This window comes from Henckelia pumila, chromosome 3 (assembly GCF_033568475.1).
Source record: "Henckelia pumila isolate YLH828 chromosome 3, ASM3356847v2, whole genome shotgun sequence".
NCBI classification, from domain to species: Eukaryota; Viridiplantae; Streptophyta; class Magnoliopsida; order Lamiales; family Gesneriaceae; genus Henckelia; species Henckelia pumila.
In genome coordinates, this window is record NC_133122.1 from 24,957,346 (window position 1) to 24,976,911 (window position 19,566).

The window sequence follows — 19,566 nt, forward strand, 5'->3', positions numbered from 1 at the left end:
AAGAAATTCGTTAACACGTTGGCTGAAACAAATAAAATTTTATTTAAAACAAACCAAATTATATTAATAGCATTAATATGTAACAACATGATTAAACACTGATGAATTCATACTTTTTTATTTACAAATTATTAGCATTTCACCAACTAAAGAAGCCATAAATAATAGTAATTATATTTTCAAATGCATTGTAATTTGTAATGTGAAAGGCAATATTGCTTCTTTAATACAACATAAAATAAAAAAATTACTGACTATGATTTTAAAATAAATTATAAAAAAGGAAAAATAATTTCAATATTGTTAGGATCGAAAAAATATGTAGAGAGAGAGGTAAATACACACTTTAAAATATTTTTAAGCTACAATAGCTCGTTCTATTTATAAATATTTGGCAAGAGTGACAGAGAATTTTTAACTTTTCATAGTTGTACCTAAAGTTTTAAATTTTGTAGTAAAGAATTTAATAGAAGTCAATGTAGATTTATTGATATTTTGGATACATATAAACTTTTATAAAGTTTTAAAAAGTCAAGTTTAGATACCACGACTTTTTAAAACTCTATGGCTCCGCTTGGATAGAAGTATTTCAAATCCATGTATTTCAAATGCATTTTTATTGTTTAGAGAAGTAGCACCACAAACATCAAATTCATTTCTTTTATGTTTATATGGTAATACATGGTAGTTATCATGGTAGTTATGATGGATTTTAAGTTCATCCAATAAAGTGGTGATTTAAAATCTTTTTTAATGCATCTAAGTAATGTATAAATAATTAAGTTATGAATTTGAGATTTCTCTATTTTTTATTGTTAACACTAAAATTATAATCGAAATTCATGAATTTAAAATACTTCAATCCAAACGCTACCTATAAGATTTTATGTTGAATATCACTCTTTTGTAGAGTATAGAAGTTTAGATTGAATGATTTTAGATTTTTAAACTCTTAAAAAATCATTAAAAATCATTGTTTTTCATAGATTGAATATACCCCTTGTTTGGAAAAAGGAAGGGGAGGACAAAAATGAGAAATTAGACCAAAAGGGCAAAGCAGTAATTAGGTAGGCCTACTACCCGCCATTTCAACCGTGATACATTTATTTCCCCAAATTACCCCTCTCCCCACCGGCATTTCCCCTCTTAAATTCCCCATCCGTGCCTCAGAGTTCAATTCCGAATTTTCATTCTCTAGGGTTCCGATTCCTCCATTCTTCCATTCAATTGCGTGAAGGGGACTCAATGCCGGTGAATCTGACGGCGAATGCCATATCGGCGATCAACGCCGGGGACGTGAACTCGAAGCCGCTGGTGCAGGTGTTGGATATCAAGCTAATCGGTTCTACTCAGGAGCGCTACCGCCTCCTCCTCTCTGATTCAGTCGCAACTCAGAACGCGATGCTCGCTACTCAGCTCAACGACCGTGTCAAGTCCGCCGGAGTGCGCAGTGGATCCGTAGTCCAGCTCATCGATTATATCTGCAGCACCGTGCAAAATCGCAAGTAAATTATATATGTCCTTCACTATCATTTCATCACACACGGAAAATTATTATTAAACCGCGAGCATTTTCGGTTAATGCATCTGTTGTTTGGTGTGAATGATTCTTCATTTCATATTTTGTTTTAGTTCATAGTTTTGGATGAGTCGAGGCTTGGTTTGAAGATTCCTTATTAATCATGAGTTTATTTTTACCTTTTTGCTCGTGTTTTTATGAGTTGAACATATTGGTTTTTAGTTGCCGCATGCCTGCACGAAAACTTCACCAGTGAAATAATTATTTTATGTTTCCTTTTGAGCGCAAGGAGTGTATATTGACACTGATATTTTTCCGATTTTTAGTTTCTAGATGTTATATTATCATTTGATAGAAGCAGAAAATTGTGAATTTCATTGTTTCACTCACTTCAAATGTAAACTTTTTATTTATTTATTTATTATGAAATTCGAGTTGCTGGTGATGAATTAATCTTGGATGCAAATCATTCAGACTGTTGTTTGCCTACCACTTCCAGACACCATGTTCGTAGGCACACATAAATTAAGAGGGTGAAATTTGACCATAGTCTTACATCTCATAAGCTCCGGAAGGTTGTGATATGTGTTTAGTTCTCTTATGTGTTAGACCTCATTTTGACATAACATCAAGAGTTTAACCAATTTTTTAATTGAGTTGGAATGGTTGTCTCTTCTCCATGTTCAAGGCTCCATTCATAGTGTCAAATGCAGCAGTAGATGCAGTCAATCTTAAAGTGAAAGTATGACATTGAACGTCTAAATCTCAAAGATAACACGCCTAAGCTGTTCACGTTACTATTTTTTTCCTGCTTTAATGTTGGGAACTTATACTCTGTATTTTGGTTGCAGGATTATTGTGATTCTAAACATGGAAACTATCATAACTGACTGCGAGATAATCGGTAACCCAAAAATGGTTTCTGAATCCGATTCAGCACCTCAAATTTCGGCACCTGGTGGGGCTCATGGATATCCACCAGCGGGAAAAAATAATAATATTGGTGTTCAAAATTCAGTGCGTACTAACTTCAGTAATGGCAAAACTGCTAGCTTCCAAAATTCAGGCAGCAGTATCCAGAGTTATCCTCCCACTATTCAACCCCCTTATCAGCCATCTCCAAATTATAAAAATCAGGGGGCTATCATGAAAAATGAGGCCCCAGCACGCATCATCCCTATTGCTGCTTTGAATCCTTATCAAGGCCGATGGGCTATCAAAGCTCGGGTGACAGCAAAAGGAGATCTACGACGTTACAACAATGCAAAAGGAGATGGAAAGGTGTTCTCATTTGATCTTCTTGATTCTGATGGTGGGGAAATTCGAGTGACATGCTTCAATGCTGTAGTCGATCGTTTCTATGACGCTATTGAAGTTGGAAAAGTATATGTGATATCAAAAGGTAGCTTGAAACCTGCCCAGAAGAACTTCAACCATCTGAAGAATGAGTGGGAAATATTCTTGGAAGCAACATCATCAGTGGATCTTTGTACAGATGAAGATGCTTCCATACCAAAGCAACAATTCTCTTTTAGGCCAATTGGTGAACTTGAAAATGCAGAAAATAACTCTATATTAGATGTCATTGGTGTTGTTGTAACTGTCAACCCGTCTGTCCCCATCTTGAGAAAGAATGGAATGGAAACTCAAAGAAGAATTCTGAACTTGAAGGACCAATCTGGGAGAAGTGTTGAGTTGACATTATGGGGAGATTTCTGCAACAGGGAAGGACAACAATTGCAAGAAATGGTTGAAACTGGATTATCCCCCGTTTTGGCTGTCAAAGCTGGAAAAGTTAGTGACTTTAGTGGGAAGTCCATTGGCACCATATCTGCTACACAGCTATTTGTGAATCCTGATTTTCCGGAAGCTCGTCACTTAAGAGATTGGTTTGATCATGGAGGTAAAGATACAGCTTCTCATTCTATATCTAGGGAAATTATGGCTGGAGGATCGAAAAATGAGATACGCAAGGCCATTACACAGATAAAGGATGAAGGGCTCGGAAGGTCAGACAAGCCTGACTGGATCACTGTTAAGGCAACCATATCTTTCATCAAAACTGATACTTTCTGTTATACGGCCTGCCCAATAATGATTGGGGATAGACAGTGTAACAAGAAAGTGACTAAATCAGGGAACTCACGGTGGCTGTGTGATAGGTGTAACCAAGAGTTTGAAGAGTGTGATTACAGATACCTTCTTCAAGTTCAAGTTCAGGATCATACTGGCTTGACATGGGTGACGGCTTTTCAAGAAGCTGGTGAAGAGATTTTGGGTTGCTCAGCGAAGGAATTGTACATGCTGAAATATGAAACCGAAGATGAAATGAAATTTCTTGAAATTATTCGAAACTGCCTATTTACAGAGTTTCTTCTTAAGCTAAAAATTAAAGAGGAGATATATGGTGATGAGCAGAAGGTGAAGATCACAGTTGTCAAGGCAGAGAAGTTGAACTATTCAGAAGAGAGTAGATTCTTGTTCGATGTGATTTCAAAATTTCATCGCACCGAAAGATACAACGAAATAAGCTATCGGAGATATTAGACAATTTTTTTATTTGTTCATAGAAAGTTTGCTGATTTAGTCTGGCTTCTGATCGTTTTTACTTCATTTGCTGGTTATTGACATGACAAATTTGTATTGCGGCACTATGCCACGGATTGTTTCCGTAAGAATTGTAGCGAACAGAACCCAATAAACGATCTCTTCAGCAACAGTGATACATGAATACATTTGATTGTTACACATGTGAACACAGGAAAACATATAATATCATATAATATCGGTGTGGTTCTCAGCTTCTCTTGACAGGATCAAAGTTGGAAACGCCGATCACTGCACCAACTATGGCAAAGAGCACAACACCACCAGCCACAATGCTGAGCAAGAAGTTCTTAAGAGACGGTGAAACCGCTGCCTCAGCCACATCTGGAACGATCATGGAAGCGGTCAACGCAGCGGCTGTTAATCCGGTAACCGCCTTCTCCTTAAATGAAGCATTGACTACAAACTTTCCAGCTTGCTTTGACACCTTGACTGTCTTTGATGTCCTCAAAGGCAATGGCTTGAGGAAGGCATCGGCACTTAGCTGCCTCTTCTGGCTGGCACGAGTGAGCGGCATCGCCATCGACACAGCAGAAGTGGAGGCCATATTTCTTACTCAGGCAAGTCTCTTCTTCTGGTGCTAAATGTTTATGATTTTGATATGAATGTTTCTTTGGTATGAGGTTATAGTGCTGGATATCGAGTGTGGAGAATTAGAGGTGGAAAATTGAGGGTATCCCACAAATTGTCTTACGTGGCACCTTCTCCACTCAGATTTGGTGGATAAGCTTATCTTTTCCATTGCCACCAATTTCCATATAAAAAGGCCAAACATCTCATTTTTGTTTTGAAATTTGACTTTTATTCTTTGGTACAACTAGCCATGGCATTAGGATTGAATTGAACCAATTAATTTCACCCCAACGTATATTTCCATAGTCTTGTTCATCATATATTTACACCGTCAATGCCAGTTTTAAAGCTTTATTTGCTTATGGAATATTCTGTCGAACATGCATATATTTTATATGGTGATAAAATTATTCTTTTTTAAAATTCTCTTTATTATGGTCACCCAATTTCAAATGAATGATCGAAAATTTGAAGGACTCAATGCCGATTTGGCTTTTTGCATTACTGTCTTTTCAGATCTCATAGAGCAGGTTTTTTTAATATAAATGTTGAAATATTAACTGGCGTATCTGCCATAAAAGAGAGAGCTCCTAGTTATTATTCTGCAAATCAAAGAGCAACTAATTCCCCGTGCATCCAAAATAATATTTTAGTAAAGAACGGAGCCTTATTTGGTAAACTTGCTTGCAAAGCCGCGTGCAAGCGCTACACCGTCGAGCATATGCCAGTCCCGAGTCCTTTTTCTAGCAGTCATTGATTAGTTGTAAGCAGTCTCTTTACCATTCTGCATAAATGGACTATTTTATTTGTACAAATATTTTAGAGTGGGGCCAAATTCAAACTTACAAATTTGATCGACTTATTCATTGCAGAGATTTAATGATTTATATAAGTAATAGATTTCGGAGGAATTTCAGCCTTTTTCCCGGATGTGGTATGTTAGAACTTAGAATGGACTTCTCAAAAAAAAAAAGGAAGAACTTAGAATGGAGTTGTGAGAGGGCCCTGGTCTGGTATACTAGCGATCTCTTTTATCTGAAGGGAGTCGGAATTCAATAGGGTGACCCCCCAAGAACTCGATTCAATATTAATGTCTTTTTTTTTTTTCCTTTCTTTCTTTTATTGAAAAATTGACATAGTACGACTTTATTATATTTGAAATTGAACCGAAATATGATCTAGTGATTTGGTCTCATTAAAATAAGAATAAATTATCCTAACTTCAAGCATGTGGAATAAAATTTTCATTTATAGTAATAATATGAAGTACTGTTGCAGTCAAGGCTATTCAACAAAATCATTAAGTTTACAGAATTTTATATTGACAGCATACTTTTACAAATTTAAATCTTTTTTGATAAGACAAATTTAAATCTTAAAATATTAAGCATGTCACATTTCCAACAGCTACGTTGAAGTACAGTTTGCCTAAAGTAATTTTTTTCCCTCGGATATTACGGTATTGAGTATTATTTTTTGAGAGATATATAGAAGCTATAAATTTTACGCATATAAAATATCACATTTAAAGTTTGAAACTGAATTGCTAAAAAATTACAATTTTATATTTTCTTACTTAAAGATCAAACTCGGAGCCATATATATATGAAATTATAAACCAAGAAACTGACTTTTTAAATTCAAATTTAAATGATTACAATTTTTTGAACAAGGAAAAACATTTTTTGAAAGGTATGAGAAAGCGATTATTTTTTAACTTTTTAACGTTATAAGAAAACGATAACGAGTACACAATATGTACATTGCATTTATCAATTTAAAACATGAATAAATTTATAATCGTTGTCAAAACATGATAACCGATTGAGGTATGGAATGAACTTTTACACGTTTCATGTGGGTGGTGACACGACTGATCGATAATTCGATGCTATCCTAACTTTGGATCCAATAATCAAAAATCATTTTACTATATCAAAGTTTATATGGTCCATTAAAATATGAACAAAAGAACACAAACTCTTGTGAGGTTGCGTAATATATTGATTTTGTGAGACAGTTTCGATTCAATTTATAAAAAAAATATTTATTTTTATATAAAAATTATTATTATTTATTAAAATTATGAACAGAGTTGACAGTCTATAATATAGATTTGTGAGAATTGAGACCTTCTCACACACAAGTAATCTAAAATGAAAGGGCATATTTATATGGCACTAGTCCGTTTTTCCATGTATAATAATACTTTACCGATTACTTGCCGGAAGTCATGTATATAATCTTTTACTTGTAAAACACTATTATTTTGCGATAGTTACAGCATAACAAAACACTCTATTGGGTTCTTCGGTATCGTATATAAGAGAATCACGATAATACGAGAGATTAGAAAGGGATATAAAAATCAATTTAATCAAATTATTTCCATCGTGTCTTAAATAATTTTGTCCGCATTTCATATATTTCAATAATCTATTAAAGATGATGTAACGCATTGCTTTGTCGACTGTCAACACATAAAACCTCAAACTTGACACAAAACTTCTTCCTTATTTATCCAAAGAATCCGCCATGGGAGACCCTCCAACCCCTCAGCCAATATCCCCACCATCTTCCCCACATCAATCAAATTTTCCCATGTTCTACTACGGCCTCCTTGTGGTCGGAACAGCGATAATCATTCTTGCGCTGTATAAGATCATTGTCGTTCGATGGTGTGTTGATTTTGACATTCATGGATCCCACTTAGCCTCGACGGATGATCCGGGACCAATGTCGAACCGGGGGTTTCATAACTTGCATGTAAACTTTGTGACCAGCTTCATTTACAAGAAAGATGAAGGTGATGATGATATGAGCTGTGCAGTTTGTTTGTGTGTGTTCGAAGAAGGTGAAGAAATAAGGCAGTTGCCTAACTGCAAGCATTCTTTTCATGCAACCTGTATTGATTTGTGGCTCTATTCGCACATGGATTGTCCCCTTTGTCGTTCCACAGTCGAGCCACCGGGCTTCCAGCGTCGTCTTGTCTTCCAGCAGCCTGTAAACTCTAGAGATGATTTGTTGTTTCCAGGCGCCTTAGTTTAGAATATCCCTTCCGACCTGTACTGTGACAGTTTCAAGACATTTTTGTGCAAATTGTTTGATTATTTATTGCGTAATCTAATGCAATTGATGTTTAAAGCAAAATGAATTGAAATGTCATATAACAGCTGTATTCAAGATGTCCCAGGCCAAAATAATCCGAATACACAAGAACATCGAGCAACATTTAACATACCTGCACAAACTCCAGGTTAAATTTCCATGTATACTGATCCACTCATTAGGTAGATCTTGCGGTAAGGTGATGCAACGATTCTACGTCGAAAATTGTTGGATGCTGCCTGTTTTGGCTGTGTATTTCCCGCGATTATTCTTTCACAGTGCTTATGACTGGGAGAGTGAAGCACGGGTGATCGGTGATACAGATCTAAGATCGATTAGTGACATGTTCAGGTAATATAGATCCAAGGCAGTTTTTCAAGCAGAGTTTTGCTATTCAGACATATATCAAAGACTGTAGGTAAGACTTCAAAAACCACAAGGATAATGTACTGCAAAAACCGCAAATATTTAATAATTTCAATCCGTATCTTTAGGATATTCACAAATGTTACAAAGCCACGTAATGTGTCCGGTCTCACAAGAAGATTATATTTTACAAGTCAATTACATCTTCCTCAAATTGTCCAACCTGGCCTGCAGGTCGCTGTCGATTCCACCGTCATCATTTCCTGTTGCCTCAGCTTGTGGAACCTTGTTCTTTGTGTTTTGGGCAGCGACTGCCGAGGAAGGTGCATTTACGAGCTGTTGCAAAAAGAAGAAGCCATTGGTTCATCAGTAAGGAAAGAGTGAAGAGTTCCCGCACTTAAATGTTCAAATCTATCAAAAAAAAGTGTTAACAAATTTTACCTCAGAATTAATGTCGATGCCAATCTCATCAAGAACCTGGCTTACCAGCTCTTCAGTTTCTTCTTCCTCCTCATCTCCTTCCAATGCATCGTCAATAGCATCGGCCATCACCTCACTAACCAATTCCATTTTCTCATTTTGTTGTTCGAATTCTTGCATTATCTTCTGTAACGATGGCAGATTCATCTGCCTATTCATTTGCCCCATAGCCTTTGTAACACCTTTCATTGCCTCCCCCATCGCTTGTGTCGACTTAAGTGTCTGAAACAAATTATATTCATCAACGATAATGTCGAAGCAAAGCAAGCTGTATAAAGCCGCTGCCGGTGAAACTACGCATTGCATACTTCGCTGACTCAAAGGTAAATTTTAACATTACAAAAATGGAAAATATCAAAGTAAAATCATGGACAGCATATCAAATTAACAAAAACCAGCCACAAAAATCAGGCCACCAAATCCACAGAATCCAACTACTTGGAACAACAGCTTGCTTAAAACAGATATGCGCCAAGTATCTACGTGCCAAATCATAAAAGATACAGGTTAAGTACAATGGGGTTGTGAATTCAAAAGTAAAGCAATCTTTCAAAGACCCAAAAGATAACTGGAAAGCTTTCACATATATATTTAAAAAAAAACCATCTCATTTTTTAGGCACGCCAATAACCATACCAAAGAAACTCTTTACTAGCAACTGCAGGAGTTGATGTGGGACCCCAACAGAATTAATAGTGAAATCATGCAGATTCCTCATTTTCATCCTCATATCCACACTTTTTTACCACTTAAAACAATGGCCCTGGATTATGGTGGCTAGAAGCACCTCGTATGTGTAGCAAAATAAACTACCATTTCATATGTTTAAAATCAAGTTTATAATGAGGCCAATGGAGAAAAAAGAATGTGAAAATTAGAAATACTCGTGACAATCTTGACTTCAACCAAATTAAAAAATATTCAAAAGAATCACAAAATCGCCAGATATTTCTAGAAATCTCCAGTAACCAATTGATGATGCACACCTGAATTCTGAGGGACACCCCTTGAAGTTGTGATTTCAACTTGTAAAACTTTTCAATCTGATGTCGTGTTCTGATAAGATCTTTGGCCATCACCTTAACAGCTCCCTGTGACAAATTGAACTAAATTATGTCCTCGAAAAATTTATCCCACACAACCAGTCGGTACCATACCACAAAATGCAAAAGGAGCAATGGGCATTGGCATGTGTAATAAGGAAACAAGAACTCCAGCTACACGCATTCAGGACGAAGAAACCCTTTAGCAAGACAAACACACAACTCTAAGAAAAACTCAAAATATGTGTCCAGATGTCAATATAAAAGAAACTGAAATGCTTTCGCAGGTTCTAAATTCAACCTAGCCACATCTAAATTCTTGTGCTTGTCAATAAGAAAGTACGGATTTAACTGAAACACATTGCAAGCCTAACGCACACCATCTTCATGAAAAGAAAATTTATGAAACCTAGGAGATGCCTATAAAATGTGCACAAGTGACATACCATCTGCCCCTGCTTTGCACTCTTCTTTATCTCGGCAATAAGTTTCTTCTCTTGAGTTTGTAACCCCTGCCTCTCCCTCTCAATTTCCCGAATGGACTTATCAAGCATTCGTTTATTTTCCCGCAGAAGCTCTGTAAATATCATGATTTTATATGAGAAAGCAGCTAAGAAAATAAAACAGAGATCGTCAAAATTTGTGCATTCCAAGACTGAAGCCTCTCGTCCAAAATCAGGTCTACAATTATTAGAGTACACCTCATTCTTGCCTTTATAAACTTTAGAAGCCATAAGAATATAAATAAGAAAACATAGAAAATATAGATTTCTAACACGTCAAAAGATTAAAATGAAACAAATATTGTTCTGTGATGACATTTTAGAGGTGGAATACCAAACAAGGGTTTTAGAAAAAGGAATAATCGTCCAGGCACCCATGAAGGTTCATTGACTCCACATGTATTTTTGATATCTTAAAGCCAACAATAACCATATTTTGGCAATTCCCATGACAAGATTTACTAGTCCCGGGCTAGGATCTACGTGAAAAATAACCTGATCACATCTGATCTCTTGTTAAATGTCTTCACCATCTCAAAGTAAGAGGAATCTGCCCGGTGAAGTGAAGGCCAGTATAGAAGCTCAAACGAGACGAATTTCTTAAGAGAGAAATAAGTTCCAAAAGTAATGAGACCACAGTGAGTATCTGACTAAAGATGTATCGTCAATTATCCTTTTTCCAAAGTAACCAAGAACCCGAGAGGAAAATAATCCTAAAAAGCTGAGCTTTTCCCCATAACTCTCTATCTCATGGATCCAATCTTAACTAATTAAGCTCAGATCAGGCATTCGATCGCTTTAAATATCATATATTAGCATCTATTACAATTTTTTTTAGAAAAACACTCATCTTCCCACAAAATCAGACCTTCAATTCCCGCCAACAGATAATCAAATCCAAAATATTTTTGCCAAAGTGAAATATCTCAGCTGATTCCTAAAAGTCAATAATCATACAATTTTTTGTTCATTCAGAAAGATCGTCGAAAAGCGATCCCTATTTATACGAACTACATAAACCCCAATCTAGACAATCCTCATAAAAAGTACAAATTCAACGGAAAACAGATAGAAAATTGCCGAGAAAATCCTACCTGCGGGCGTTTTCCTCTTTCCAAACAGGAAACTCATCGCGATGTATGATCAACTGGTCGATCGATTCAGGCAAGAAAAACAAAACACTCCCGATTACGAATTTGAATCACGGAAAGCTTTAAAATGAATAATCGTTCCAAAAATGGGTTTTAACCAAAAAAAATTTGCGTACATCAACGCGGTTCGAGATGCGACCGAATATGTGCGGAAATCAACCAACGCGGAGAAGATGTTGCTTAGCTTTGTTCTTTTCTAGATCCAACGGTCAGACATTGATTAGTCATTTTTTGGACACGTGGCGAAATCTTAGATAATAGGCCGATTGAATACCCATTTGATTGCAACGTGGGCCTGCAGTTTAATAGTCTTTTGGATTTTAAAACACATATTTGGGCCTTATTAGCTGGGAACCCATTCAAAGAATACATGATTTTGATGCCAAAGATGGTTAAAACATGGTAGTATGTTTTAGAATTTCCCATAAAAAAAAAGTCGAAACTGCTGAAACACGGTAATGTGCAGCGTATATGGGCTAGCGACGCTATCCAACTTGTAATTTTTAATTCTTTTTTCATAAGTTCACACGAACGTCTGAAAAAAAAAATCGACTAATATAGGATATCATTCCTATATATATATATACACACACATATAATCATCGATTGAGTGATCGATGTTCACCTATTAAATTTATAGAACATTATATCTACGTTGCTTACATCAGTGTTGATAGTGTGTTCACTTATTAAAACTGTGTGTGTGTGTGTGACATCAATATAGGGATATTTTGATGTACAATAAGGTAAATGTGTTTGTAATTGATTTTCATTTTTTGTTTAAAATTAAGCTGATCAAGTACTGGTCGACTCGTTCCCATATCATGGTTTCATAGGACATAGAGATTATATGTCTTTATTTTGGATAATTGGAAAATCCGAGTTTCCCCATACAGTTTTCAAAGAAATTTGTATTGCTCACTTTTTTTTTTCAAGGATATATATAAATTAATGAAGCATTAATTAAACTTTTTGGAATATGGCATTAATTTTATATAATATGGCCGTCAATGTTTACATTTGATGTGATAAAGCCAACTCTTTTCCACCCTACCCTTTGTTTGCTAGTGCTTGTAGCTAGCTAGCCGATCAAACTTTGACAATGTGTTAATATATATCACTTGTCCAAATATTTTTTCAGATCATATGTATGTATGTATGTATGTATGTATGTAATGTAATGTATACTTATAAGCACTCTTTGGTTTGAGTGATAGGATAAGTAATTCATAGATAAGTAATATAATGTAAATTAAAAATAAATAAATAAAAATAATTAATACATTATTTGATTTGATGGATAGATTATAATTTATTTGATTTAATTGATGTAAAATTATTAATTAATAAATAGATAAATAATATGACGAAAATAAGGTAAAATTGATTGAGATAATTTATACATAAATTAATAATATATCAAACCAAATAATGGCATAATGTATTAATTTGAGTAGTAGTACACATTAGTAGGCTTGAAAATGGTGCAAAAAGAAGGTATCATAATCAACTTTTTTTTTATTATAGTGCAAAAGTTGGATTGCATGTGCTCCATGGTATCTTGCATGCCCCATATTGTTGACTTGTGGGATTCACAATGGGGCATATTGCATTGGGCCTATTCAATAAAGGGTGTACGGATATATGGGGAAAAAAATAAAATTTTATGTTTATTTTTTCTTTTAAAAAAAGTATACATCTTTTCTCCTCCTCAAAATCCATCATGATTAAACACTCGCTCCATGTAGCGCCTCATTTCTTCTCACTTCAAAGTTAAAATTATGGGGTTGAATCGCCGTTTACTCGTAAATCGAATGATAAAGATATATAATATGAGATAAACTTAAATTAAAAAAGATACAATAACTATTTTGATCAACTTCAATTATCACCGAACTCGAACTGAGTATTGAATGAGATAAGAACATGAAACTTATCACTTAACATTCGCAAAAAACAATCGATGATTTCTCTTTTGAAATTAAGTATTATGAAATGATAAGCCGCGAGAAGTGATTTTTCATAAACCAGGACCAAAGCATATTCTCCTTTTTTTAAAAAAAAAACCTCCAATTGTCGTGCTTGTTATATAATTTAGTGTGTACATTTTCACATAATTTTCCCTTTTTGTTAATGGCACGATCATTTATATATATATATATATATCATCATGATATCACATATCATAACGTAATTAGTCGATAAAAATGTTCCAGTCAATTGTGATAATCTCATATCAAAATGAATCGACAAACAAAACTCGAACCCGATATATTGTACCACTTATTAATAAAGTTTTCATTAAGTTGTGTTGGTCATTTGACAGACATATAATCCAGCTACCAATATATTTGATCATGTCTCCTCGATAATAAACTTACAATTAATTAGCTCTACCCCACATATGAATATTGTGGAGTTCTCTCTGAAATTATTGAGATTGATTTTCTATAAAATTATATCAAAATTATGTGTGAAAAGGGTATAATTTTTTCCCCCTTCGATTCCCCGTTAAAGTTTGAAGGAGGGTATTTAAAATAGAGTTGCTCAAATTAATTTCAATAGTTATTTTTTGGATAACCCCCTTTTTGTTTTTTTTAATTAAAAAAAAGTTTGTTATAATTGGATCTCAAACTCGAAACTCATTCTAAATTTGAGATCTAGTACCTAGATGCATGAGATATGAGTGATTGAATTGTCCAGTGCCTGTTTGAGAATAATATTTTGGCACTTAATTTGTTTGGGATTATTTTCAAGTGCATTATTATTGTAAGTAGCTTACTTGGTAGTGCTGCTTTGACAATTTGCTTGGATGTTTAAATTTTTTTAGTAGACAACATCATGGAGTTGTAGCTTTTTTGCAAGACTTTTGTTCTGCCCAGCTATATACCACTTTTAATTAACAAACCTCTTGTTCGCTGATAGCTCAAAAATCCGATTCGAACCGATAAAATTCGATCTTATCAAACCTAATGATTTATTTTTATAATAAAAAATAGCAATTTTTTTAAATTACAAAAATATTATATTTTTATTCACTAAAGATCTCCACAAAACCTATTTCATAAATTTGTATCTTATCATAATTCATATCTATTATATTTTAATAAAATATTTCTTTATTTTTATCTATATTTTTGGATTTTTAAATAATCATATAACGGCCATAACACAAAAATTACTATAAAAAATCAATTTTAAATTGTAATATAAGTTTATTTAAATAATAATAATAATAATAATAATAATAATAATAATAATAATAATAATAATAATAATAATAATAATAATAATATAAGCTCTAGATTAAAATAATAATAATTTATCACGAATTCTTTTAATATGTACTAGTGTATGAGTGTACGTGTTGCGTGTTTGTACAATATTTTTCTAATTAATTTGATTTACATTCAAATAGTAGTAATAAGTAATATCATAGTTGTAAGCATTATCGAGTGACTTAACTGAAATTTGAAATATCGAAATAAAACAAAAAACAAAGTAAGAGGGTTTTTGACTAAACTTATTAAAAACAGCTTATAAGCTTTAGGAGCTTTATAGTTTTTGGGTAGGGATGGAATCGGGTGCGGGACCCATCCCGTAACCCCCTTACCCGATTTCCGTCCCGATAGAAATTGTGATTTTTTTTCTCCCGATCCCGCACCCGAGAAGTGTCGGGACCCGAATGTTTGGGATCCCGAACATTCGGGATCCCGTCGGGTCGGGAGAGAGTAATCCCGAATAATATTTTTTGTTTAAAAAAAATTATGAAAAAAATCAAACAATTTTTTAATACATTAAAAATAAATTAAAATTTTTTTATATATAACTATTAAAAAACTAAAATATTTTTTAGTACATTACAAATAAACTAAAACAACTACTTGATTAATTAAAAAAAACATATAATTATTCATAATAATAAAAAAACAAAATAAAAATTTATAACTCAATGTTAATATTAAAAAAAGATAAATATAAAAAAATTATATGGTATATAATTATAAAACATTAATATTAAAACATAAAATTTAAAAAAAAATTATTTTTTTAATTAAAAAAATTTATTAAAAAAATATTATTTTTATATTCGGGTCGGGTCGGGAATCCCGTCGGGAAAAGTTACCTATCCCGATCCCGATCCCGAAATTGATCGGGTCGGAAAAAGTTCGGAACAGGAAAAATTCGGGACGGGAACGGGTCGGGAATCGGGACGGGTCGGGATTTATGTAAAATTTGTCACCCCTAGTTTTGGGAGCTTATAAGCTGTCAGGTCTTATTTTAAAAATAAGTTGTTAATGTGTTTGGATTAACTTATTTTAAACAACTTAACGATGTTGTGTTTCGTATTATAAGATTTTTTTATTGTTGAAATTACCAAAAACGATAACATACTATAAAAATAATTTAAATAGTAACATACATTTAAAAATAGCTTTAATTTTTTTATAAATATTAAACATATATTAAAAAAATAAAACTATTTTTAATTTTAATTTAGAAAAAAAATTTGATAAATTATGTATAAAAAATGGGCAGAAGGCGTTGTGAGAATTTAATAAAATATATAAGGATAATATGGTGAAGTAAAATATCAAAATAAGAACTTTTTTTAAAAAATATCACCCCCTTTCTTTTTTAAAAACAACCTATAAGCTGTCAAACAACTTATTTTGACAGTTTTTAAGCTGCAAACTTAAAAAGCTTTTAAGCTCTGAAACAGATTCAAGAGCTTATAAGCTCTCAAACACCCTCTAAGAACAAAAAAGGTAATATCTATATCATATAAGGATAGTTTTAACAAAAAAAAATGATGTCATTTTTTTTTTAATGAACAAATTCTTTATTTTTTTACTAGTGACCGCAAAGCGTGTGCAATATAATTTATATTAGCGATCGTGACACATGATTTTTACGTGTTTGATAATTTGATATATAAATTAGAGAGAAGTTGCAAAAAAAATTTTGTAAATAATTTAATAAGAATTGATAAATGATGAAATTTGAAAAAAGAGATAAAGATAAAAGAAGATAAAGTTAGAAAAAAACGAGGATGATTTAGTCATTTAAGATCTAACATAAAAAAAATGTATTTTAAATTTAGAAGTAAAATGATAAGAATTTTTGGTGTGATTTGATACACGAAAATCGATTAGTCTAAGGAGTTAAACTATTATAATATAGTATAGATATATATAATAGACGTACGCAAAGCATGTATGAACACTAGTTTAAACAAAGTAGGAAGGGAAATGACACATGAACTAGGTGAATCGTGGCCCACATGGAAATAATATTCAAACCAAAATCATAAAATATTTTCTTGAATCCAAAGGAACAAAGAATTTTCAGCGTCATTATAATTACCTTCTTTATTCTATCACGTTTTTCACCTCTCTTCCTTTCCGTTCAAAGAATTCGTGACACTAACGAGTGCATTACACTCTACAAAGCAATCAATGCTCTATTTAAAATCTTTTTGGCAAAATTTCACACTCACCAATATCTTTGATAATCAAATACTTTCTACTCCATTAAAATAATTTGTCGTGATTCAACATATACATAAAAATACGACGTATCGATGTACAGATTTCATATAACGACGGTATATTACGCGACTGTTAAAAACAGAGGCCAAACCTCAAACGTGCAGACACTGAAATAAAATTTAACCAGACTATTGCATGTAACTAAAGTTGCATAGAGATGGGAATTAGAACAATTTTGGAATGCAAATAACTTGTTAAATCATACACATAGAGATATAGTCAATGCAAGCTAAACAGATGCTTGAAGCCTAAAATGAATGATCAGAAATGTGAATTTGCTCTAGCAATCGCCTGATTCATTTTAATATCAGTAGTTCCATAAACTGGCAATTCTTCTTCATAGGCTTCGATCCCGACCCTGCCTATGTTTTCGAGCTCGAAAAGATCGGAACTTGCACAACTTGTGTCATCAAAATCACACTGATCATACTCATGGAAGTCTCTAAACTCTTTCTGTCTAGTACTCTTCCCCTCGTAGACTCGAAAACTATCGATGTTTTTCTTGATGAACTGGCTACCAACATGGCTAGGCATCGAGGCAGCGACTACCGAGTTTTCGTGGTCGTGGCATACGTTTTTCTGTCCACAGGGTTGGCAGTTTTCATCAAGAATGACACTAACAGGGCAGAATCTGACTGATCTCTTGGTTTTATCGCTTTTCGATGACGGGTTTTGGGTTAAACACGTACCGGAGGAGAGTGAGGTTGTTTTTGTGTCCTTCATGGATCTTGATTTCCTCATGGCGCTCCATTCTTCCAGGCTCTGATTGTTTTTCTTGAGGTTTCTTGGACTGAAGATGGAATTCAAGAAACTCGTGAGCTTACCGCCAGGGGAAACGGGCTCTTTCGCCTTCTTCAAGTCGCCGTATATCTTCATGGCCTTAGATTTCGTCTTGGTGAATCGCCCTTCGCGCTTTGGGGTGGCCTCGGGTTTTTCCACGAGCCGAGTTTGAGCTTGTTTTGGCCTCTGAAGCGGGAAGAGTACTGATGGCTTCGGGGTGGATCTTGAAGCGGATGAGTCCGTTTCCGAGGAGGAGAAGACGCTGGAATCCGTCGACGAGCCCGAATTTGACGGCAAATGCCTCGTGGAAATGATGGTGCTCCTGTGACTTTGCATCCATTTTTCGACGCCGATGGATCGTCGGAGGCTTTCGATTTCTTCCTCTACTTGTGCAGAATTATTTCTCCTGTGGACAGAGCTTCCCTTCTCTCCATGTCGCGGGTGGTCGCGGTCGTGGTTGTGGTCGCGGTCGTCATCTCGTCTCGATTCGTCCATGGAGCGGTACATGGCATCGAGTAGAGACGACGAAAAAGACTGCATTTTTTTTTTTGTGTAACGCGAAGCTCTGTTGCACGGGTGCGATTTCGGGCATTCAGCCAAGTTATTTAGCACTTAAAAAAGGGGGGATGGAAAGGAGAATCATGTGAAAAGTAAAGAATTCGAATGTGTGTGTGTGTGTGTGTTTGAGTACATGAAGTGATAGAAAATAAAAAGAACATGGAATGATAGGTGACAAGATTCTTGATGTTTACTAGAAGAGCAATGGGGGAAAAAAGGGTCAGTGGGCTTTCATAAAATAAAATTTTGAAAAAAGGCAATGGGGGAAAAGAAAAAAATAAAGCCAAATGCCACGGCTTGGATCTTGGGTTAAAATAATTGGAGAGAGACAAGTACTATTGTGTCATATGTAATATGAGCATTGAGTATGATTGTTTTTCGAAAAATAAAAATCAAATTTTAGATACAAATTTTTTCTTGAGAAAAATAAATTTGATATGGGGAAAACAAATTTCGATTGGAATCACGGGTATCGATGCACGGTGCATATCTTGCTATATTTGATGTGTTGGGGGGTTGGGATACCAACATTGTGTTATGTACGTTTACCCATGGGTGATTATGGTATTCTTTAACCACTTCTTTTTTTCTTTTTCTCTTTTTTTTTCTTTTTTAGGTAAAATGCATGGTTTTCTACATTTTCTCATCTTTAATATAATAATATACATTTTTAAAACATTTTATAATAATCTATCCATCCAAATTATATAACATTCCTTTCCTTTTTAATTGTCTAAAATATATAGTTGAATATAGTATAATATTCCTCTTTTTAATTGTTAGTTCAATATTTATATTCAGTGATATTTATTTTTACTAATGTATTTTGAATAACTAAGTCATAAAAAATATACAATTATTTTATGAATGAATTAAATAAGAATTAAATTCGAAATTTATTTGTAAACTTTACTTTTCAATTATTTTCTTAGAGTGTGTTTGGTTGGAGAAATCAACCCAAGAAAACACTTATTCTTTTAAAAAAAATATTTTTTTTGAATAATGAGTAGATCTTTTGTGAGACGACTTTACGGATCTTTATCTATAAGACGCGTCAATCTGCCTATATTTACAATAAAAAATAATACTTTTACATAAAAAAACAAAACTTTTTCATAAATAACCAAATAGAATATCCATCTCACAAATTGATAGGTATGACAGTATTACACGAGTTTTTGATTTTTAGACTTTTGCTTCTATTTCTATTTTTTTTTAAAAAAAAAAATTAGAAACACTTTCAAAATGTATCCACACACCCAAAACAATTTCTATTTTTTCTAATAAAAACATTTTAAAAGATTGAACACATTTAAACTTAATTTC

At 33.7% G+C, this 19,566-nt stretch overlaps 5 protein-coding genes across 5 annotated transcripts; 2 read left to right on the forward strand and 3 right to left on the reverse strand.

Annotated features, from left to right (window-relative positions):
• Positions 1-1,155: 1,155 nt before the first annotated feature.
• LOC140887305 (replication protein A 70 kDa DNA-binding subunit A) lies at positions 1,156-4,077 on the forward strand. Its single transcript, XM_073294470.1, has 2 exons — positions 1,156-1,505; positions 2,371-4,077. The coding sequence occupies exons 1-2, from the start codon at positions 1,246-1,248 to the stop codon at positions 4,064-4,066; spliced, it is 1,956 nt and encodes a 651-aa protein (XP_073150571.1). The 5' UTR covers positions 1,156-1,245; the 3' UTR covers positions 4,067-4,077.
• A 127-nt stretch (positions 4,078-4,204) lies between these two features.
• On the reverse strand, positions 4,205-4,786 carry LOC140887306 (uncharacterized). The gene has a single exon (XM_073294471.1). The coding sequence runs from the start codon at positions 4,671-4,673 to the stop codon at positions 4,317-4,319; it is 357 nt and encodes a 118-aa protein (XP_073150572.1). The 5' UTR covers positions 4,674-4,786; the 3' UTR covers positions 4,205-4,316.
• Positions 4,787-7,234: 2,448 nt separating this feature from the next.
• Positions 7,235-7,747, forward strand: LOC140888289 (RING-H2 finger protein ATL1-like). The gene has a single exon (XM_073295974.1). It carries the CDS (start codon positions 7,235-7,237, stop codon positions 7,745-7,747), a length of 513 nt encoding a protein of 170 aa, XP_073152075.1.
• Positions 7,748-8,254: 507 nt separating this feature from the next.
• Positions 8,255-11,496, reverse strand: LOC140886930 (vacuolar protein sorting-associated protein 2 homolog 1). The gene is made up of 5 exons (XM_073293858.1): positions 11,294-11,496; positions 10,143-10,273; positions 9,640-9,744; positions 8,615-8,875; positions 8,255-8,509 (listed from the first exon to the last, which is right to left on the reverse strand). Exons 1-5 carry the CDS (start codon positions 11,328-11,330, stop codon positions 8,372-8,374), a joined length of 672 nt encoding a protein of 223 aa, XP_073149959.1. The 5' UTR covers positions 11,331-11,496; the 3' UTR covers positions 8,255-8,371.
• A 5,436-nt stretch (positions 11,497-16,932) lies between these two features.
• On the reverse strand, positions 16,933-18,417 carry LOC140892476 (protein BIG GRAIN 1-like A). The gene has a single exon (XM_073301376.1). The coding sequence runs from the start codon at positions 18,220-18,222 to the stop codon at positions 17,164-17,166; it is 1,059 nt and encodes a 352-aa protein (XP_073157477.1). The 5' UTR covers positions 18,223-18,417; the 3' UTR covers positions 16,933-17,163.
• Between the last annotated feature and the right edge of the window lie 1,149 nt (positions 18,418-19,566).